Genomic DNA, 20,214 nt, shown 5'->3' on the forward strand with positions numbered 1-20,214 from the left:
TGGCCAGTTGTGCCTTAATAGCGATAAATTATTGTGCTTCATTCATTGTTAACACAAGCATTTTCATTTTTTAATGTTTGGCTTAAAGAAGAACTTTCAGACAGCTTTATTTAAACTGAATGAACAGCGCTTGAGTATACCAGATGGTGTATTTGCTGATAGGAGGCATTAAACATCAGAAATCTTTTTGATATTTTCCATTTTCCTTTGAATTTTGATGATTTTTTTGTTTTGTTTTGGTGTTAAATGTTCTAGAGTTCAAGGGAAAATGTTTAAACACTAGGAATATCTTGCCTTTTTTTGTTTTTGAAAAAATAATTAGCTTTTTTGGGGAAAAATTAGTTTTTAAAATAACCATTTAATTTTGGTGAAGAATTGTCTATTGAAGTTAAAACTCTTGGACCCCAAGTAGACCTTTTCTTCTTGCTACCGGTCAGCCTTTTTAAGAACACAACTGTCTTGTTGGAAGGGGAAAAATATCATTATGCAATACATGCTGATGTACTCAAATTGGGAAGCAAATGTGATCATGATTGTGGGGCAGGGCCTCATTTAGAGCTGAACACTGTCTACAGTGTTAATTATCTGCATGTGGAACATTTCCTTTTCGATTAAAAGAAATGCACTTCAGGTCAGGTGTAGTCACCATAGGAGCACTTATAGAGAGACATTTTACATTTTGAAAGGAGTGCAGATATGAAAGAGTATAGATACCGACTTATAGACATGTATAAAATACTTAGAAATTTGAGACATTGTCAACATAGGCAAAATGGAGAAAACTCATTAAATTCATTGTAACTAAGGATGTACAACACCATTATGCTTGTGAGGAAGACTCTTGTTATTACTTTAAAAGTGAAAAGATTGTATTTCCCTCTTCTATTCCTTTTTTTTTTTTAAGGGTTTAAGTTGTTCTAAATAGAATGAACTTAGGCTTTGGGGTCATCCAACAGTCTTGTATGTCCTCTGTACTTTTGCTGAGGTAGAAAAATAGCCCTCTCTAAAGTGTTTTCTGTCCTTGGCCTGTTATTAAAATAAAGATATACTTGGTTAAAAAAATATATATGCAATGAAACATACACATTAAACAGAACATAGGGTATCCGCCCCTCAAAGTCCTGAACATAATTTGATGTTTCGAGTAGTTTTGGAAACCTTATATTCCATTAGTAGAAACCCACTGACGATTATATATTCAAGATCATCTGAACAAAATATGTGTATGTGTGTGTATTGAAACTACATAGATATCCCTTAAGGCATCTGTTTTTTAACCCCTGCGGACAATAGGTAATATCCTCTTTTTCCAGGGGGTTGTGACTAAGAGTATCAGTCTGTACATACTACATATCCTGTGTTACTTCTTCACTCCTTGTATGAATGTATGTATATATTTTACCTACCTATCTGTAGGGAAGGAAACAGACTAATTATAATTTATTAAACATCTAAGAAAATTAATTTTGAGTTATTTTTAAAATGTGGAAATCAGTTTTATTCCAGGCAAGACATAATAATTATTTGGTGTATCTGACAAGGCAAATCTGGTAAGCAGTCAAACTTGGTGGTACTACTTTGATAAATTAAAACTCTTTTTTTCCCCTTTTTTATGATTTAGTGCAGAGACAGTTAATATGATATGTAAAAAACCACAAATTGACAGAGTTAGATGAATTTCAAATTGTATTATTTTCTTTGGTCTTTTAAGGATTTTTAAGTTTCAATTGAGATAAAAATGACAATTTATCATCATTAAAAAAGTTTCTTATAACTAGTAATCTCATATTAGGTGCAAAAAAAATTTGTACATAGTTTTTTTATATAACTTTTTATTTTATATTGGAGTGTAGCCGATTAACAATGTTGTGATAGTTTCAGGTGAACAGTAAAGGGACTCAGCCATACATATATGTGCAAAATGTATGTACATAATTTGCTTTATTTCAGGAAGCCAACCTTTATCTTACATAGCATGTAAATAAATAAAAAGTTATTTATACTTTTATCTAATAAGTAGGCTTTTAAAAAAACTTGCATAACTTATGTGTGGTCACATAGTAGTTTTACTATCTTCCTTACATGAATGCTGAGATACAATGGCATTTTGGAACATATTTAAGGATGGAGCATTTGACAAAAGTTGTATGTGTAACAGTTTGTCAGTGAAAAGTGACAAGTGGGAAATGACAAATGAAATGTTGGCATCATCACTCTTTATTTTGATAAAAATGTCTCAATTTGCAGTGATATAATACTGTTTCATATTATTTCATGAGTTGTGTGAGATGCATAACAGGAATTTAGATTTTGTGAACGGAAAATTAGCAGCCCAAACTCTCTTTTCTGAAGCTTTGGCAGTAAGATCCTCCTCCCCCCAACTCCCCAAGAATAAGAACAGCAGTGAAATGTTGGATCTAACCCATACATTTTAACTCATTATTTTTTGGAAAAAAGGAAAGAAAGAAAGGAAGGAGGGTGGGGAGAGAGAAAGAGAGAAAAGAAAAGAAAGAGAGAAAGAACTGAAAATGGTTTCAAGTAGGAGATCTCTATGTTTAGCTCAAAAACGAGGAGGAGAGTTTGCCTTTTGTTTTCTTTATAATGACTTAAAAATGAATGATTTCCTTCTGCTGACTTTGATTGTATTGGAGCTTTCTCACTTCCAATCACCGCTGCTCTCCAGCATTAATTTAGGATGCCAATATGGAGAGCCGTGGATTCCTTTTATTTTAAAGTGGAGTAGAGGTTTGGAAATGTCTGTGTGTTAAAAATGGATTTTTTTATACAAAGGATTCATTATCCTACTACTTACGGGTAATGTGATAGATACTTTAAAGTCAAAGTAGACCGCCCTGAGTGGAATTGAAGTATGAGTTAAAACAAAAGCCAGTTAAGGATTCACACATTTCCAAAAAAGTACAGTTGTGGCCTCTATAGTGTGTTATTCTCTATATTTCTGAATTCAGTGATCAACCAAACATTTATTTTCTTCTTTTACATGAAACAAGCCCCACAAGGACTTTATATTACAAAGTATTTATGTAAAAATGCTCTATCATGGAGTTTTCAAAATCATGGGACTCCATCTATACATGTAATATTTTTTGTTTTCAATTGACACAGTTATTTTGCTGTTTGATAGCAAATGATTTAAAAATTGTGGTAAAATCAGTATAACTAAGAGGCAATGAAAGGCTACATCAGAAATTGTTTCTGCAACTTGTCTTTTGCTTCTCATTTGCAGAGTTTTAAATTATTTCAGATTTTTAATTAACCAGCTAAAAATGACTTAATATGGAGTAAATGTGCTATAGATATATAATTATGATTAGGTTTTCGGTTATAGTTTTTCCATTCTTAATGTGTATATCTTTAAAAATATTAAAAATAAGCTAGTGAATATGATAGTTATTAGTTGACAAATGCTTAAAATGGAAAAAAAAAATCCTTAATAGAAGTTTCCAGAATTTGAACCTTGCAGTAAAGTTATGAGCAAATTATGACAGTCTTATATTGTACTAGAAATATTCTTAATATGTGTTTAGGACACATTAGGATAATAAAACTGTCTGGGGGATGTATAGTTCAATTTTGATTGCTCTCAGTATTATTACTACTTGCTAGTACGGAAGACAGATTAGTTTCTACCCTTAACTAGTTGCCTTATCACTGGAATGAAGTTCTGTCTTAGCACAGTGGGCTGTTAAACTATAGCATAACATAACAAAAAAGATTTTTAAAAAGTTAAGGAGAAATGCTGCAAGCTACTGTATATGTTCACAACAGAGTAACTTTTTGGTGCTTACTGATGGTTGCATGGTTATTGAAATGTGCACAGTAGCTCAGTGACTTTCTTTGTTTTACTGAAGACTTCCACAGATATGAACAAAATTAATAGACACTCTGGTTAGAGAAGTTGTTTTTCAGAGCACTAAGATCTGACAGACGTGATTTGCATCTTTCATAGAAACAATTTTAATTTCATAATATTAAGCACAGATATCTTCTTATTTCTTTTAAAAATTTTTTTACTTCTTAAAAAGTTTATCTAGAAAGCAAGTGTATCTGTTCTTTCATAACTGGATAAGATTGATTTTCAGATTTCCTGATTATTCCCCCGTATTAAAATTGTTTATTTTTATTGTGCTTGTTCCAGTTATTTATATATGCATATATGAAAAGGAAAAACTGATTGCTTACTAGGAAAATACATTCATATCAAAACTCTTAAAATAGCAATGTTTTCAAAATATTATTATTATTTTTGGTTAACAGAACAAGAACTTTCTTTATTCATAACCCAGAGATGCTAACAGAGCAGCATGATAAATGTCTCTTTAAGTGTCGTAGTAAAAGAAAATGACTTGCCTTCTGAGGCAGTGGAGAGTTTATGTTGTTTTGGACCCATTTTCCAAGCAGTGATCGAAAACAGATTATAATAACAATTATACAGTCAGAAGATGCAATACCCATTTCTGCTTTAATTGAGTGAAAGAATAATAAAAACATCATTAAGAAAAATGAGGTGGACCTGTCACACAATGTACCAATTTTTAGTCTTGGAGAAGATGCAGAAAAACTGAAGTGCTTTTCACTTACTTTGCTGTGTTTACTAGCAAATTCGGTTTTGGGGAGAGACTGTTTGGTTCTCCCTATGCCCTGGGAAGTTCCGAGAGAAGCTCCCGGGTGTAGTTGCTCAGGAGACATGGAAAGTGCTAATTGGTTTGTCTTCATATACAGTTGAAGATGGGGAATCACAATTTCTTATATTCTACCTGAAGGAGTAACTGCCTTCTCTCTTTCTCTCTCCCTCTCTCTCTTTCACCTGTGTAAATGGAAGTAAACAGTAATGAATGTTTCTCTTGTTACAAAGCCCTGCAAAGTAAGGGTTAGGTGTGGTCCCTGGGCCTGCTGTTCTTCCTCCTCGGGCTGATGGAAGAACAGCCAAGATGGGGGGAGAGAGTTGAAGATGAATAATGAACACCCTTATTTTTTCTTGGCATACGTGGCATTGTGGGGGGGACCCCGAGTTTCCACACGACATATCGCCTGATATTCACATAGGTGACATAGACTGTCCTCTGAGATGCATAGGCGTGGGCGGCTGTCTGCAGTCTTTGGAACCATTGCATTGATAATCCTTCACACTGCTGAGCCCTCATTCCCCAGGGCATCGCTTTCAGCAACTTGGAATGAGCTGACTGGCAGCCGCTGAAATCGGTGGCTACTGTTCTTTCACTGTAGGCTGTATTTCTTACTCTGTTCATAGAATTGCGTGTGCTTGGAAACTTGGGTGATGACAGTGGAGTTAGCCCCAAACAGGGGAGTTAACCCCTGTCGTTGTGTGGATACTAAAACCACAAATGAGGTTGGCCATCAGAGCGGCTGGAGCCCAAGGTTGGACTCAGTTGACAGAGTTAGAGGAGACTATTTCTTTGGTTTGTAGCTAAGAGTTTTCTTGGGTTCGATCTTTAAAAACCTTTCTGAGAGTAACAAAATGAAAGGAATAAGATAGGCAGTAAACCCTTCCTGGTGGAGGTCTCATAATCCCAGAACTGTCCAAAGCATAATCCCTTTCAGACTAGAATTTATGTCATACAGCTCAAAAAGCTTTTTTTTTCTTTTTAAAAAAATTTCAGTTTAGAGAGTCTAGTTAATAGTGCTTTCATTAAAATACTTTTGTCAGCAAAAGGTTTTTCAGTTTTAACATTTACATAACCTAACATCATTGACGAATGCCACGAGCTTTAAGGGTCTATTAGTGGTTCCATTTTTTCTGGGCTTTATAATTTAAACCTAAACATTAATTCTGGGTGGAACTTGGCATAATGTCTTTTTGCCTTGGAGGGAATTTTTGTTGTACAATAAAAAAAAAAAAATACTGTTTTTTTTTCATCAGTCACCTTCTCCATGTCTCCCCTCCCCTAAGTAAATAGCAGTTAAATAGTCAAGGTTTTAAAAGGGCTTATTTAAATCAAAAAAAGAAGTGATTATTTTAGGTGAATTTAACAATTTTCCATTAGTTCATGTTGCAAACTAGTGCTTTTGATATTAACAAAAAAGATCTGTGAGGTTGATAATTCAGTGAAAATATTTTTCCTTTCTTTCTCTCATACTGAAGTCATGTGACAAGTTTTTTTGATAAAATATATTTGAGGACTCTTGAAACTTACAAATCACTTATGTGTCTTCTTTATTAGAAGCTGAAAGACTTAAAAAATTCTCTATGTTGCCTGAAATGATAATATTGACTAGAAGGAAAGAAGTTGGGATCTCACTGTTAAGTAATAAAGGAACGACATTTCCCAGTATTAGTTATTTTGGAAAGTAAACTTAAGCTAGGTTTCTTAAAATGATCTCTTATATATAATACTAATACTATGTTAAAGTCGAGTTATCATAGAAATCTGGTAACAAGGTGTTTGTGAAATTAAGAAACAAGTGAGGAAACCCTGGGATGATCAGTTTGTCGTGATCTGCAAATGAGAAAGGGTTCGGAATGCTAGTGAGGATGCATGCCTGGAAGGAGCTTATGGAGGAGTGTGAGGCTAAACCAGGGTCCTCCGGAAGCTTTGCCAGCTTTCAACTCACCAGGCTCCATTCAGATAAGATTTTGTCCTGTAGGCTTGGAAGATGTTGTACTAGAGGAATGAACATCCTTTGTTATTTAGGGGGTATAAGTGGAGCAAATTGTTCACTGAAAGGGAAGTTATTACTCATTTAAGACTCAAGTAAAGGCACTTGATAACGATGAACAAGATGATCCTGATTTTCTTTTTTCTTCTCAGATGCATCTCCAGTTAACATTCAGCATGACTTTCTCTATTTACAGGTCCATTCATATAGTGAGTTTGAGCCTTCAGCACATTTTTACGGCTAACTTATTACCCCTCACCCCTCAACTGGAGCTTACTATTGAAAGTCTGCCAATGCCGTCACAAATGGTTGTTAGTTCCCAAGAGACCTGGAGGAGAAAAAGAACTGAAGGAGAATGCTGTGCCCTTAGTAAGAGCCATTTTGTTGCACACGTGTTTTTTGCCGCCATGGTGAAACCATCTAGGCGCCGACCTTCATATTCAGGATTGATACCGCACATTCTCCTGTGAAAATGTATAGAATTCCAATTAGCCCAGGGTCAGAGTATAAATGTACCTCTTTTCACACTGTTCCAAGTGGTTAGTGGAAAACAAACTGCAAAGTAATTCCCTCAGACCCCCAATAAAAAGATTTATAGCAAAATAATTCTCAGCCGGATAGTGGGACTGTTGTAGGTTTGCGTTTGATATTTCTAAGACTGAAATACAGTCCATGTACCCAAACTAAGCATTTATTGTAAACAAGTTAACTGCCGAGAGCTTATATTCTGTCAAACATAATTATATTGAAGATTGATGTATAGCTTGAAAGCGAGTTAGAGGGAGACAGTTCTTTTCAAGCCAGGAAGGCTTCTGAGATGCAGCTCTTTTCTTCCTTTGATGTGAGTCAGTGAAGTCGTCTTTCTCACAGCCAGCCTCTCATGTATATAATAAACACAGGCTTGCTCTCTGAAAACATATCTGGTTGTCGATCCTACTCCTGCTAGCAAAGTAAAGAAATGAACCCATATTCATAGAACCTGTTAGGTAGAGTTTCTTTTGTCATCTTTATCTAGATCTAGGTGGCAGTGGCGCTGAGAGGGTCTCTGTCAGTATGGCAGGCAAGTGAGGAGTGCACCCACAAGCCTACACCTAAACCTGCAGCTCTGGATTAACCTCCAAAACAACCGCTTTCTCCTTTAAGGCTGACTTCGAAACAGAGCCTCTGACTTGTCTTTCTGGTAGTTCGTTCTGAGCCTGTGAGATGAGAACTATTTTAAAATTGTGGCCTCTCAAGGGACAGGGAGAAACTACATTAATATGCTTCATTTTGTGGCTCAGAAATTGTTCTTGAGTTAATAACTTGTGAACTCAGGGAATCTAGGAAGAATGAAATCTTTTTGAAGTTGGGATATTCCATATCTACCCCAATCTAAAACAGTGCGGTGGTCTCCCAGGGTTTTTGTGCTTTAAGAAAGGTAGAAACATATATATTTTCTTTAGGATAAAGGTTTATGACTTTTTTTTTTCCAGAAGACAAATCACTTTGTGCTTTTGTGACACTTTTCAAAGATAGTTAAAAATTGAATTACATTCCTCCTATGATTGGATGATACCCTTTGGATAACATTAAGAATGAGGATAAGAGTTTCAGTGGATTTACATTCAGGAGCTGAAATAGTCTCTTTGGTTTTATAATATCAAATTTAATATTGCCTTTGGGAAATGATGTAAATTATAAAGAGATGTCTTAGAATCATAAAATGAAAAATAATATACTAGTTTTTTCTGTTTTGTTTTTCTTATTTAAGTAACTACTATAAATTACACAGATACATATATGCTTAAAATACGTTGTGTGGGAAGTATTCCATCAGTGGGGACCTGAGTTTCCCCAGTCTGTATGCTGGGTTTTATTAACTTCATTTCAGTCACAATAATAATATCCTATGTACTGCAATCTAGAGCGCTGTGTCCCCTTAGGGAACTGCAGAATACACAGTATGATTTTGACTTTCTTGCTCTCTCCTCCTGTTCTTTTCTTTTTTACCTCCCAGTGTTAGCCATTTCAAGGACCTGGTTGCTATTACATCTCAGTGGAGGCATTTGTTAGGTACAAGAACGAGAATGGCTTTTAGTGGTTGGGAAAGGATGGTAATGGCTGCCTGTCTGTTTAAGCTCGGCTTTGTGAAATCTGCATTCATTTCATAGTGATGATCTTTACGCACTTATTAAATACCTGTATATGTTTTGCTGTTTGAACCCTAAACACAGATATAGGGCAGCAGGATTTTTTCTTGTAAGGGAGAAAGCCTTTTATTTTTCACTATAAAAACTTTACCTGTTCAGGTTTTCATTTGATAAAAATCTCTCCACTCTAGTATGATTTCCTTTGGGGCTTTGCACTAGTGTTTGATCTCAATTTTTAATAATTTTGGTGAGTTAAACTCCCCAAAGAAAACATGCTTGTGCTCTGGAATATTCCCACTAGAAATCTGGGTAGTCTTGTCTTATTGAGAGCCAAGTGCTTGATTCCTTTATTAATTCCTTGCTAGAGAACCTCAGTACAGTTAATCTTTCCTTAACACTACACTGGAGAAATTAATCAAGGGTTTTTTAATTGTTAAATTAGATAAAATAACATTTAGGCAGAGCTCAAAACCTGTGATGATGGAGCAAATGTTAGTTTGCTAACAAAGATAATTTTTACTGACTCCTTTTTTCATTCCTGGGGCTCTGAGTTGCAAATAGCTTTTCCAGAGAGGATAATAAGAATGAAGGGAGCGGCAAATACATCTCTAGTTCAATACTATTTAAAAAAATTACCTTCCCAGAAACCTCCAGAATAAAATTTTACTAAATGGAGCATGGAGATCCTGATGTTAATGAGTTGTGGCTCAGACGGTAAAGTGTCTGCCTGCAATGCGCGAGACTGGGGTTCGATTCCTGGGTCGGGAAGATCCCCCTGGAGAAGAAAGTGGCAATCCACTCCAGCACTCTTGCCTGGAAAATCCCATGGACGGAGGAGCCTGATAGGCTACATACAGTCCAGGGGGTCGCAAAGAGTCGGACACGACTGAGCAACTTCACTTTCACTTTCACAGTCATTTTAACATGCCATTGAGTCTCAAGACTTAACTAGTACATGCATTTCTAACCCAATATGAAAGGAACCTGAAGAATTTAGTTTTGAGCTGGGGGATCCTCACACAGTGTGCTATATGTTTGATCTGTGATACCCAAACTTGCATATTTGACTTTTTTTCTTTTCTTAAATTTTGTTTTGATTCTGAGATCGGTAAACATTTTTCTCTCTCTGTAGCTACACTTAGAAAAGATGCTGCTGTCCTTCAGTGCAGGACGTGGTAGGACTGCAGATAAGATGCCCTCTAGGCTCTAGGGTGTGTACAGTCACAGGGCAAGGTGCTGTGAGCCACAGAGTCCTGTGCCAGCCCACTGGGATGCCTTTGTGGTGATAAACCAACAGTTCCTGTCGGCAGTGGTCGTGCAGGCCCCCGTGATCTGGCGTGTTTCCCTGGAGAACATGGAGTAAGTTAACTCCTGGATCCATGTGCGCGGATCCTTTCCTAGAAAGTGTTCCTTGTCTGCTGATGCTGAATGCCCTGCAGTAGGGCCAGAGTGATGTGGACCAGTTAGATGGCTGAGGAGTCGGGGGGTTTCCAGAACCGACACTGCCTATTAATGGTGGTTATTAATGCCTGGGTGCAATTAGAATTTTGCTAAAATGAACAAACATTTCTCTTGGGTCTGCTGCAGGTTAGTCTGGGGGTGGAAGGGGGAGTGGGAGGGTGAGGACTTATCTAAGACTGGTCCATGTTGGAGAAGGAAATGGCCAGCTTCTCGTTCATTGTAGCTGGCCATTCCTCACATCTGGGAATTTAGTTCCTTGGATCAGGCTTGCTGTGGCTGTGTTCCCAGGTGGCGCTCAGAAGTTTTGGTTTAGATAAGTAGCTATACAGTGCCTCCTGCATGCCCATGAAGTCCTGTTTTGCAGACAGCCAGGCCAAGTTGATCCTGCCACCGCATTTCTGGAACTGAAGTGTATCGAGAGACCTGGTGTTTTCCTTTAGCCTTCAGATCTGATTTCAGGTTGAATTGTGGCCTCTCAGTTTGGGGACAGGCCTGGAATCATAGATCTGGAAGACTAGAAAACTCATCTCCCCTCCCTACCACTTTAAACCCAATATGAGCTTTTGAGGTGGTAAGTGAGAGGACCAGAGCTTACTTGGCCAGCCCTACCCCTGGCCTATTTTTTGTTCTTATCTTCCAAAGTTAAGATCTGCCCCAGGGGCTATAATGTAGTGTCTGGTTTTACTAGAGAGAATTCTGAAAATAAAATACTTCTTGATAGTCTTACCTTCTCATCTCCACACAGAGGAAGTGGTACCAATGAGCTTTATAGGTGAAACTTTATTTGGAGGTCTAATTCTGAATTCTAAGCAGCTGGGTCATGGATGAACAGGTCATGCCCTTAGAGTAATTATTTTGCCTTCACCGTAATTGTAGGAATGACTGGTCTTCTACCTGTGAATGACCAGAACTTTCAGCTGTCCCATTGCTGTCTTGCCTCCTGTTTCCTCTTCGGGAAGTGTTAAAAACAACACTAACAGCAAAAACAAATGAATTGATCCTTCTAAGAATCTGTAGTTGACAAGCAAAAGAGGAATTTTGGAAAGTGGAGCAGTTTAGGGGAGCCTAGAGGACCTCTGTGCCACCTACAGGTGGCTCCTTTGCCCCCAGATGATTTTACTTGTCCTCCTAATACTGGTTTCCAAGGTGACACTAGTCATAAAGAATCCACCTGCTAATGCAGGAGATGCAAGAGAAGTGGGTTCAATCTCTGGGTCTTGAAGATCCCCTGGAGGAGGGCATGGCAACCCACTCTAGTATTCTTGCCTCGAGAATCCCATGGACAGAGAAGCCTGGAGGGCTACAGTCCATAGCGTTGCAAAGAGTCGGACATGACTGAAGCAGTTTAGCACGCACATATGTTCACAGCATGCACACTAATACTGGTGAAAACGTGTTTTTCTTTATTACCTTACCTGAAGATCTTTCCACTGAAAGTTAATATGGGCTACAGTTTACTTCTTTAACAATGAAAATATATCTGAGGAGATTAAGAGACTACCAAACCATTTAAACTGTAAAGTGTTGCATCTTTTTATCTATTAATCTCTTTGGAATTTCAGCTCCTGGGGGAGTGGGCAGCTGGAGTGGAATGTGGAGCCTGGGGCCACCAGAGCTCAGGAGGTTGGTCCCTGGGAGTTGAGAGTAGGAGCAGAAAAGAGGGGAGGAGGGAAGACACACTTGATCCATTTTGAAATTTTTCCTGGGACCCCCAGAAGGTGGTGCAGGACACCCTCATCCTTTCTGTTTCTGTTTGCAGTTCTTTGCACTCAAACTTGCCTTTGTTGTTTCAGGGTGGAAGGAAGAATCTAGAGGTTAAAACTGGTGAGACTGTGTGTGTTTGTGCCTGTGTGAGAAACAAAGACAGAGAGGGGGAGGGTATGAGGTTTTAGAGCAAGTAAACAGTAGTTTTGTGTTTCTGGTAAATTTGCAGTAAGAAAAGATAGTTGCCCCCACTCCCACCCTCCTTCCCAGTCTTCTGAAAGCCCCTGTGTTGTTTAGTCGGTTTCCTTGGTAGAATTTGCTTCAGTGTTTCTGCGGATCTGTGATTTATTGATTGTGGTAGTTGCTGAGGGTAATGCTTTACTCCTGGCTCAGTTTTATACAAAGAACAGATATAGATGCAAGGCTCTGCCCTAAAACCTTTGTGATCTTCAATTAGCCCAGGGGCCTTCTCAGGTAATAGAACCTGATCTACTGCTGCCCCCAGGGAAGGAAGAAGGCCCTGTGGCTGCCTTTCTTCTGGAAAAGGATGGTTTCAGGAGCCCTTTGAAAGAGGGAAGGAAAAAGGCTGGCCTCCTATCATCTCAGACTGGCTCCTGTCATTCAGGGGGCAGGTTCAGGAATGAGGGTGGATCTAGCAGGTGAAGGGGCTGAGGAGGAGCCTGGAGCCTCTGCTCACCCACACTGGAGAAGGACACATTTTGTGAGCCTTTCTTTGTGAGTGACTGTCTTCGGTTTCTCCTCTGCGCCCATGTCAATACCCTGACACGCAGTAGGCTATTGAAAGTTGAAGTCAAGTCGCTCAGTCGTGTCCGACTCTTTGCTACCCCATGGACTGTCGCCTACCAGGCTCTTTAGTCCATGGAATTTTCCAGGCAAGAGTACTGGAGTGGATTGCCATTTCCTTCTCCAGGGGATCTTCCCAGCCCAGGGATCGAACCTGGGTCTCCCGCACTGCAGCCAGATGCTTTACCGTTCAGTTACAAATGACATGGGTTACTCATTGGACACAAGTGGTGAAGGGTCCTTTACTGAAAGGTTTTACATTTATAGTTCTGTGGGTGTGGGTTTTGGAGTGTTGTTTTTTGACACCCCTCCCGGCGCCCCCCAAGAATGCTGTGTGCTTGAGATTTAAAGTTGGCTAACTGAAACTGCTCTATTCTTGCTTCTCTTGGTTTCTTTGGACATCATACTTAATTTTCCTATAGTTTCAGCTTCCTCGTTTATCAGATGAGAGTAATAATAACCCTTTCACAGGGTAAACAGGGAAGAAACAAAGGTAAGAATGTATGTCAGAGTACGCGATGAGTTAAGAGTTGCCCTGCAGATGAGAGTATCATTTTGTGTCCCAGCTCTCCCAGGAGACGCTAGAATCCTGCTATCTAGACCTCTGCCTCTGGACCTTCTTTCACTTTTCACTGTTAGATCCAGCACATTAAACAGTACTTGTTCCTCACATTTATCTCGGTATCTTGTCATTTCCTGAGCACTTTAGATTTTGTTCTCTGAAATGAAGACAAAAAAAAGTCTTTCTTTTATTAAAGAAGTTGCATTAATATAGTTAGGAGTGAAACAATAGCCTACAATTTGTTCAGTGAAACAGGGAAGATATCATGTTAGATATTGGAGTTTAACCAAGAGTACATCGGTCCTCAAGCCTCTTAAGATCTGGAACACAGAGGAGAGATAAGTGACAATGGCACAATTGTCCTGCTAATCAGGTTGTGGTGTATTTATCCTGGGTCAGAAAAACCATTGTATATGTTGGTATTTGGCAGATTGCTTAGAGCAGCTTTGTCTGATCGAAATGTAATAAAAGCTGCATGTATAATTTTAAATTTCTTGTAGCTTCTTTTAAAAAAAAAACCGTTAAAGAAACAGATGAAATTAATTTTTAATAATACATTTTGTTTAACTCAGTGTACCCAAAATATTATTTCTATATTCAACTAATAAGAATAATTTTTTTGAGTTAAATGTAATTATTTTTTATTTTTTGATATTAAATTGTTGACAGTGTGTATGTCACACGGCACATCTCAGCTCAGGACTAGTCAGCATTCAATTGCTCCGTCACCGCATGTGGCTAGTGGTTCCTGTATTGGACAGGCAGTTTTAGCATATTAAAGTGAAAGTGAAAGTGAAGTTGCTCAGTTGTGTCGGACTCTGCGACCCCATGGCCTGTAGCCTACCAGGTTTCTGGGATTTTCCAGGCAAGAATACTGGAGTGGATTACCATTTCCTTCTCCATGAGATCTTCCCAACCCAGGGATCGAACCTGGGTCTCCCTCATTGTAGGCAGACACTTTACTGGCTGAGCCATCAGGGAAGTCCTTCGCATATTAAGTTTGGTGCTTTTAACACTTTCACCCTTTTGCTGTGGGGCATGGTGAACATGTTAAGCCTTTAAGCATCTTAATTAGGTCATTCAGTAATTACTGGTATGATTTTCATTCTGAAGAAATGCTTTTCAGGAAGTATCTTGAGCCTTGATGGTGGAACCTGAAAAAAATTATTGGTCTCTTTTTTTCCTCTGTGAAGTGGTATTAATACTGATTTTGAAAAAAGAAAACCCAATGGATTTCATTATTGGAGGGCTATTTGTCAGACCATTTAACTATGTTACATTGTTTAATTCTCACACCATTCTAGGATGTAGATATTATTATTTACATTTTAGCTAGGAGGAATTTAGCTGAGAGGTCAAACAAATTACTCCCACAGGTTGGAAATGACAGTGGCAGGACTTCACTCCATCCTGGCTCAAAGCAGCCATCTCCCCACACGTCTGTGTTTGCAGGGCTGTGGTGGTGAAGATCAGGTTAACTCTTTATAATGATGCACACTTCCTCGGAAATCATGTCACGATAAAAATGGCAATTTTGGGAAAATGCATTTTTCTAGTAGAGAGAGTCCTCTTGCTTATTTTACTTCTCTGACAACAGAATTAGCCATTTATCCCAATTTGCCAGAAGAGCTCTTAATTTTTAGCAAATGGCTAGGGCTGTGTGCCTGTCCTCTAGATTAAACCACTTGCTTACCTCCTGCAATTATAAAAGGCTTAGCGAGGCTTATAATCAAAAGGTTCAAAGTTCTCTACTTGATCATCTGGAGATGGTCTGTGCTATAATAAAAGAAAAATAATGCCATAAGCCCTAGGTATAGGGTGAAGACAGCAGTGTCTTTCTTTTTCTTCTTGATCATTTCTAAATTTTGTTATAAATGCATCTTAGTTTTACATTGCTATTTTTATTTTATTGGGACTTTTAATTCTTCCCAATTTTATTTTTTGAAGGGCTTGCCACATGCTCTCACTATCCTTTCATCTGTTGTCACTTTTTTTCTTTTTTTTTTTTTTCCTCTTTGCCTGGAGCAAATGAGGTGATGAAATGAATAAATATATATGTTTTTGATATATATATCTACTCATCCTTTCATAATTTTCTTTCTTAGGAATTTGCTGTGTTTTAAATGTATACCTTAATTTTCTTCTTCCCTACACTTGACCTCAGCTGTACTGTTTTACTAGCTTTTGTTTCTCTTGTCATTGTCGCTAGTAACTGCATCTATTTTTCCTGCCTTCCTCTTCTTTTGTAAAAATTGCATTTCAGTGTAAATATTTTCTCATAGTTTTGATTGATCTAATTCTGCTAAAAGGGTACATTTTTTCTAGTGGTTAAATATAACCTGTTTATGATAGCTTTTAGTATTACATGCATATGTGCTTTTAGAACAGATTCTGTTATCATATACTTCTGATTAATACTGTTTTGTTTTATAAATGTCCTTTTCTTTTTTTTCTTCTTTTTTTGAAAGTAGGTGATGCCTGTGAGGGACAGGTACTTGCTTTTTGGTTGTGAGCAGTTATTGCTGTCATGTCAGATAACAATTTGCTTCCTTTAGTCACTGAAATAAAATATTTAGGAAATATTTTGATCATTGACATTTTCAAAAAATCTCTATGTAGTATAAATCTTTGTGCTTTAGTATTGTGTTTCATCTCTAACTCATGAACTCTTAATATTATTAAAAAATTACTGGGGTCTTAAGTTTTTTCAGGTGACCACCTACATGAGGAAGATTTATGGTTGCTAAAGCAATGGCTGCATGATAGGTTATGGAGCAACTGGATTCATTTAAAGGTCTTATCTCTGATTTCCAGATGTGTGACACTTAGATGTTGACATTAGGAACTGCCCATGGATTTTCAGCATTGAAACTTATGTACACACAGGTATTAGTGATGAAGTAGCTTATGGCACCACTGACTACATGGCTCTATATGTGCATATGCTTAAATCATTAAAAATAGAAATCAACCTGCTTCCTTGAACAAAGATCATTTACCAGTATGTAAGAGTTAAAAGGTCTAAATGGAGGCTACTCGATGCTGGTAAGGACTCTCACGAATGGATCCTATAAAATGCCATTATGCTTGCTTAGGAAGATTTTACGACACTCTTCAGCTGCACTGAGGGTACGAGCAGGGGCAAGCTTGTTTTCATTTGTATCACTAGAGCCATGGGGTATACCTGGCACACAACAGGTATTCAGGGAACAAAAGTTGGATAAATGAATGACCACTGAGATAATTAGGAACAAATCTAATTTATATTGTTCACATGTCTTACAAGCAGTTGGGAATAAACTGGGCATAAGTAAATAAGCATTTAATATGACAGTGCTGATCATAATTTTAAAAAATATTATGTAAGCCACCATGTGGCTAGGCTAAATTCTCTTCTTTGTCTAAAAGAACGTCTGCCCCACCCTTATTTTCTATGTTCCATAAATTGATACCATGGATGGTATATGGGCAATGGACAATAATGCTGCTTTGTTGTTCTTAGGAATAAATACTAAGTTAATAGTTGTGTCAGGTATAGTGTGGTATGACTTGTTAGTCTGTTGTGCAGGCTTAATAATAATTACCATGATCTTTAATGATAACAATTCTTAATGAGTATTATTATTCTTAATAATGATTATATTTAATAATTACATCCAATACTTATTATCTTTAATAATAATAATTAGCACATGGGAACCAGTGTCACCATTGTATTATCTTTAGAAGAAAAATCTTAATCTGTGACCTGGTAGTTTGCAGAATGTCTGCTCCCACCCTCTGCTTTCCAGATCAGAGTGAGTCAGGAAGCTTCCAGGGTCCAGGCAACAGGGAGGGTTTTCTAGAGAAACTCCTATGTATTCTGTGTGTCAGAGGTCATACTCACATATGTCATTTTACACAGAGGTCTTATTTTTATTGTGAAATGCTGTCACCGTGAGTGGCTGATCTTCTACCTCCCCCTTCATAACTTTTAATTTTTCTTGCAGATCCTTACTCCGTAACATACTAATTTATGTGAATTACGTGGGGCAGAGTCCATGTTTATTACTTGTATGTTGGTAAAACTTTGATCTTCTTTTGTCATAGCTGTGTTTAGATTTAAATGCCTGTATGACTTTTTTTTTAAAAATAAAAAACAGTTTATAAAAAAATCTTTAGTGAATTAAACATTTTTTAGCTTTTTACACATTGATACAAAGCAGAGAAATATTTCAGTGACAACAGATTTCAACAGCTTTTCAACTACACTAATTTGCTTTACTCTTTAGGGTAGTTTACTTCTTTGAAAACATGAGCCGAGGTATTCCTTTCCAGTGGTAACTGGTGTTAACATATAATATAGTAATTTTTTTTAAAAGACAAAGTTTCGTATTTGTATGCAGACTTTGACGTAAATTAAGTGTCAGTTAAGACTTATGTGAGTAGAGTATTTTCAGGTTAGTTGATGGCCTATTTAAACAAGATTTAGAAACATAACAGATACAAGAGGGGTTTCTTTTAAATTCTTATTCATGTTCTTGTACATATTCACATAATAGCTTAGGGCCTCAAATCAAATATGCTTCCCTCCTAGGTGTCTTACAATATTTCTAGACAAAAACACATCTGATCTGAAAATGCTGGTCCCATTAACAGCTGATGATAAGACCATACCTAAGGATGCTAGAGACAGAAGGTTTCCTTGATCTCATTTACGTGCTGTCTATAAACTTGAGGTTTCTCAGTCAGGATATGTTGATTGGGACACACCACTTTTTAGTGACTAGAATCTGAGGGCTTCTGTCACTGCTTGGGGCAGTTCTGATAGTAATAATGAAGGGGAAAAAAATCCACAGCTTTCCCATTTAGGCCTATCCGACTAAGAGGCTTGTTTAATCCAAGCCACTGTCAATCGCAGATGAGTGACTTTTACAACTGTCTCTTCCCTTCTTATGATGGTGACTGGGATTTGCTTTGTAATGTTTGTGTTTTGCTCTTGAATTTTGTCCCTGCAGGTTTGATGATTCCTGTCTTTTGTGTGGTGGAGCAGTTGGACGGCTCTCTTGAATATGACAACAGGGAAGAGCATGCCGAGTTTGTCCTGGTTCGCAAAGACGTGCTTTTCAGCCAGCTGGTGGAGACTGCGCTCCTGGCCCTGGGCTACTCCCACAGCTCAGCGGCGCAAGCACAAGGTATTCTCCCATCTCCTTCTTCTCCCCATGCCGCAGACGTGTCATGATTTGAGGAAGAGTATGTTCCCCGAAGTAATTCTCCAAACAGGGATTGGAGGAGACCGGTCACATTTAGCATCTTTCCCAAACAATAGACAGTAGAATGTTTCATGGAGAATCTTGTTCTCTGGTTGCTTTGGGACACATTTGACCAGCACCTCTAGCGTCACCAAAATCATTTCATTTGCCATTTGCATTTCAAAGTGGTCATCATAGAGGTTTTTTTTTTTTTCTTTTTGCGTTGATAGCTCTCTTATTTTCTCTAAGTCCCCAAATCGGTATTCTCAGAGTACTCAGACATTTGACTCCTAACTTATCCAAACTTTAATATGTGATTTATAACCTTTCAATTTTCTAAGTTTATTCAGTGCTTTGGGCCTGCAGCTTTTGTACTTTATGATCAGTTTTTAAATAGAAAAAACAAAGTATGTCTCTCGTATACTGTACTTTCGTATCTTTGAAAACCTGTCTGTAGTTCTGTGGTCCAGTCATTTAAAAAATGCTCAGTGTCAAAAAAAAAAAAAAATGCTCAGTGTCTCAGTGATCAATTCATTTTACTGATTTAATTAAATATTAAATTTGCTTCATTATTTCAGTGTGAATTGTACAGCACTGGGACCTCATTGTGAATTGGTGTTGCCCATTGTTCTTTTATGCCAAATAATTGACAAAACAAATAACAAAAATGCCCCCAAACCTGAAGAATAGAAAAATAAATTTTTGACCCAATAGAATGATGTTTGTTTTGTAGCTGGAATGATCGAGTTGTATAGATTATGATAAAGGCTATAACTAAAGGACAGAAGCATATGACTGCCTGGTTTTATTCCATATATTAATTTCTATCCTTACTTAACATTTGTGTATGTGCTATCGATTTTTGCTACTTTTTCAAATTAATTCCTCCTCATATACTTCCTAAGAACTGTTAGTACAATCCTCTGTTTGTTTAGAGAAGGAAACGAGAGATTAAGCAGTTTATAAAAAGTTACAAATATGGTGACCAAGGACATGGGATTTAAATTCCCAAGCTCTTGACTCTGATTTTGTAAGAAGATTATTACTTTAAAAATTTTTTAAAAATTAAATATTCAAATTATATCTTGGTTCTACCGTCTGAAACCAACCCATCTATAGGAGATTAGGAATGTTTTCCCAGGATTCTGGGTTATTGTGAGTTGAAGTGCATGCTGAATCCCTCCACTTGGCCTGTCCGGGTGCAGTGATACATACTGCTGAATCGTAGAGTCCACTGCTTTCAAAGCAGCTTGATAAAGGATGATTCATTTCCTTCTTATGTGAGGGATTCAAGATTTGATCCCGAGCAAATTGCACGCTGGGCACCATTGCTTTTCTTGCATGCTATGTGCCCAAATGAAAGAAAAGAATCCCCCCTTCTTCCCCCCCATAAACTTTTCATGCCATTTTAGGGATATTTTCTCTGAATGTAAAGGTCATTGTATCCCACTGCTTGCATCCTGGTGTGCCAGCTTCCTGTTTGACAGGGCTATCCATCTCAGTTAGCACGGCTGCTCAACGCGCCGTGAGCTCACATGTGGAGCACAGAGCACTAAGTGGCCAAGATTTGATTTTTGGCACATGCTCAGGGCAGGGGCTCTCAGGAAATTTGCACGAGGGAGCCACACGGTTCCATTCAGTGATGTGGACTGAGAGTTCTACTCACCAAGATGAGATCCACTAACAG

General features: G+C 37.8%; 1 protein-coding gene across 2 annotated transcripts in view; it reads left to right on the forward strand.

Moving 5' to 3' along the window:
- SATB2 (SATB homeobox 2) overlaps positions 1-20,214 on the forward strand; it is a 202,986-nt gene that overhangs the window by 9,067 nt on the left and 173,705 nt on the right. For both annotated transcript variants that reach the window (XM_018061228.1, XM_018061225.1), the window contains exon 3: positions 18,294-18,470. In XM_018061228.1, the coding sequence (XP_017916717.1) occupies positions 18,294-18,470 (177 nt within the window). The remainder of the gene's footprint in view (positions 1-18,293; positions 18,471-20,214) is intronic.

Source organism: Capra hircus, chromosome 2 (genome assembly GCF_001704415.2).
Source record: "Capra hircus breed San Clemente chromosome 2, ASM170441v1, whole genome shotgun sequence".
Lineage (NCBI taxonomy): Eukaryota > Metazoa > Chordata > Mammalia > Artiodactyla > Bovidae > Capra > Capra hircus.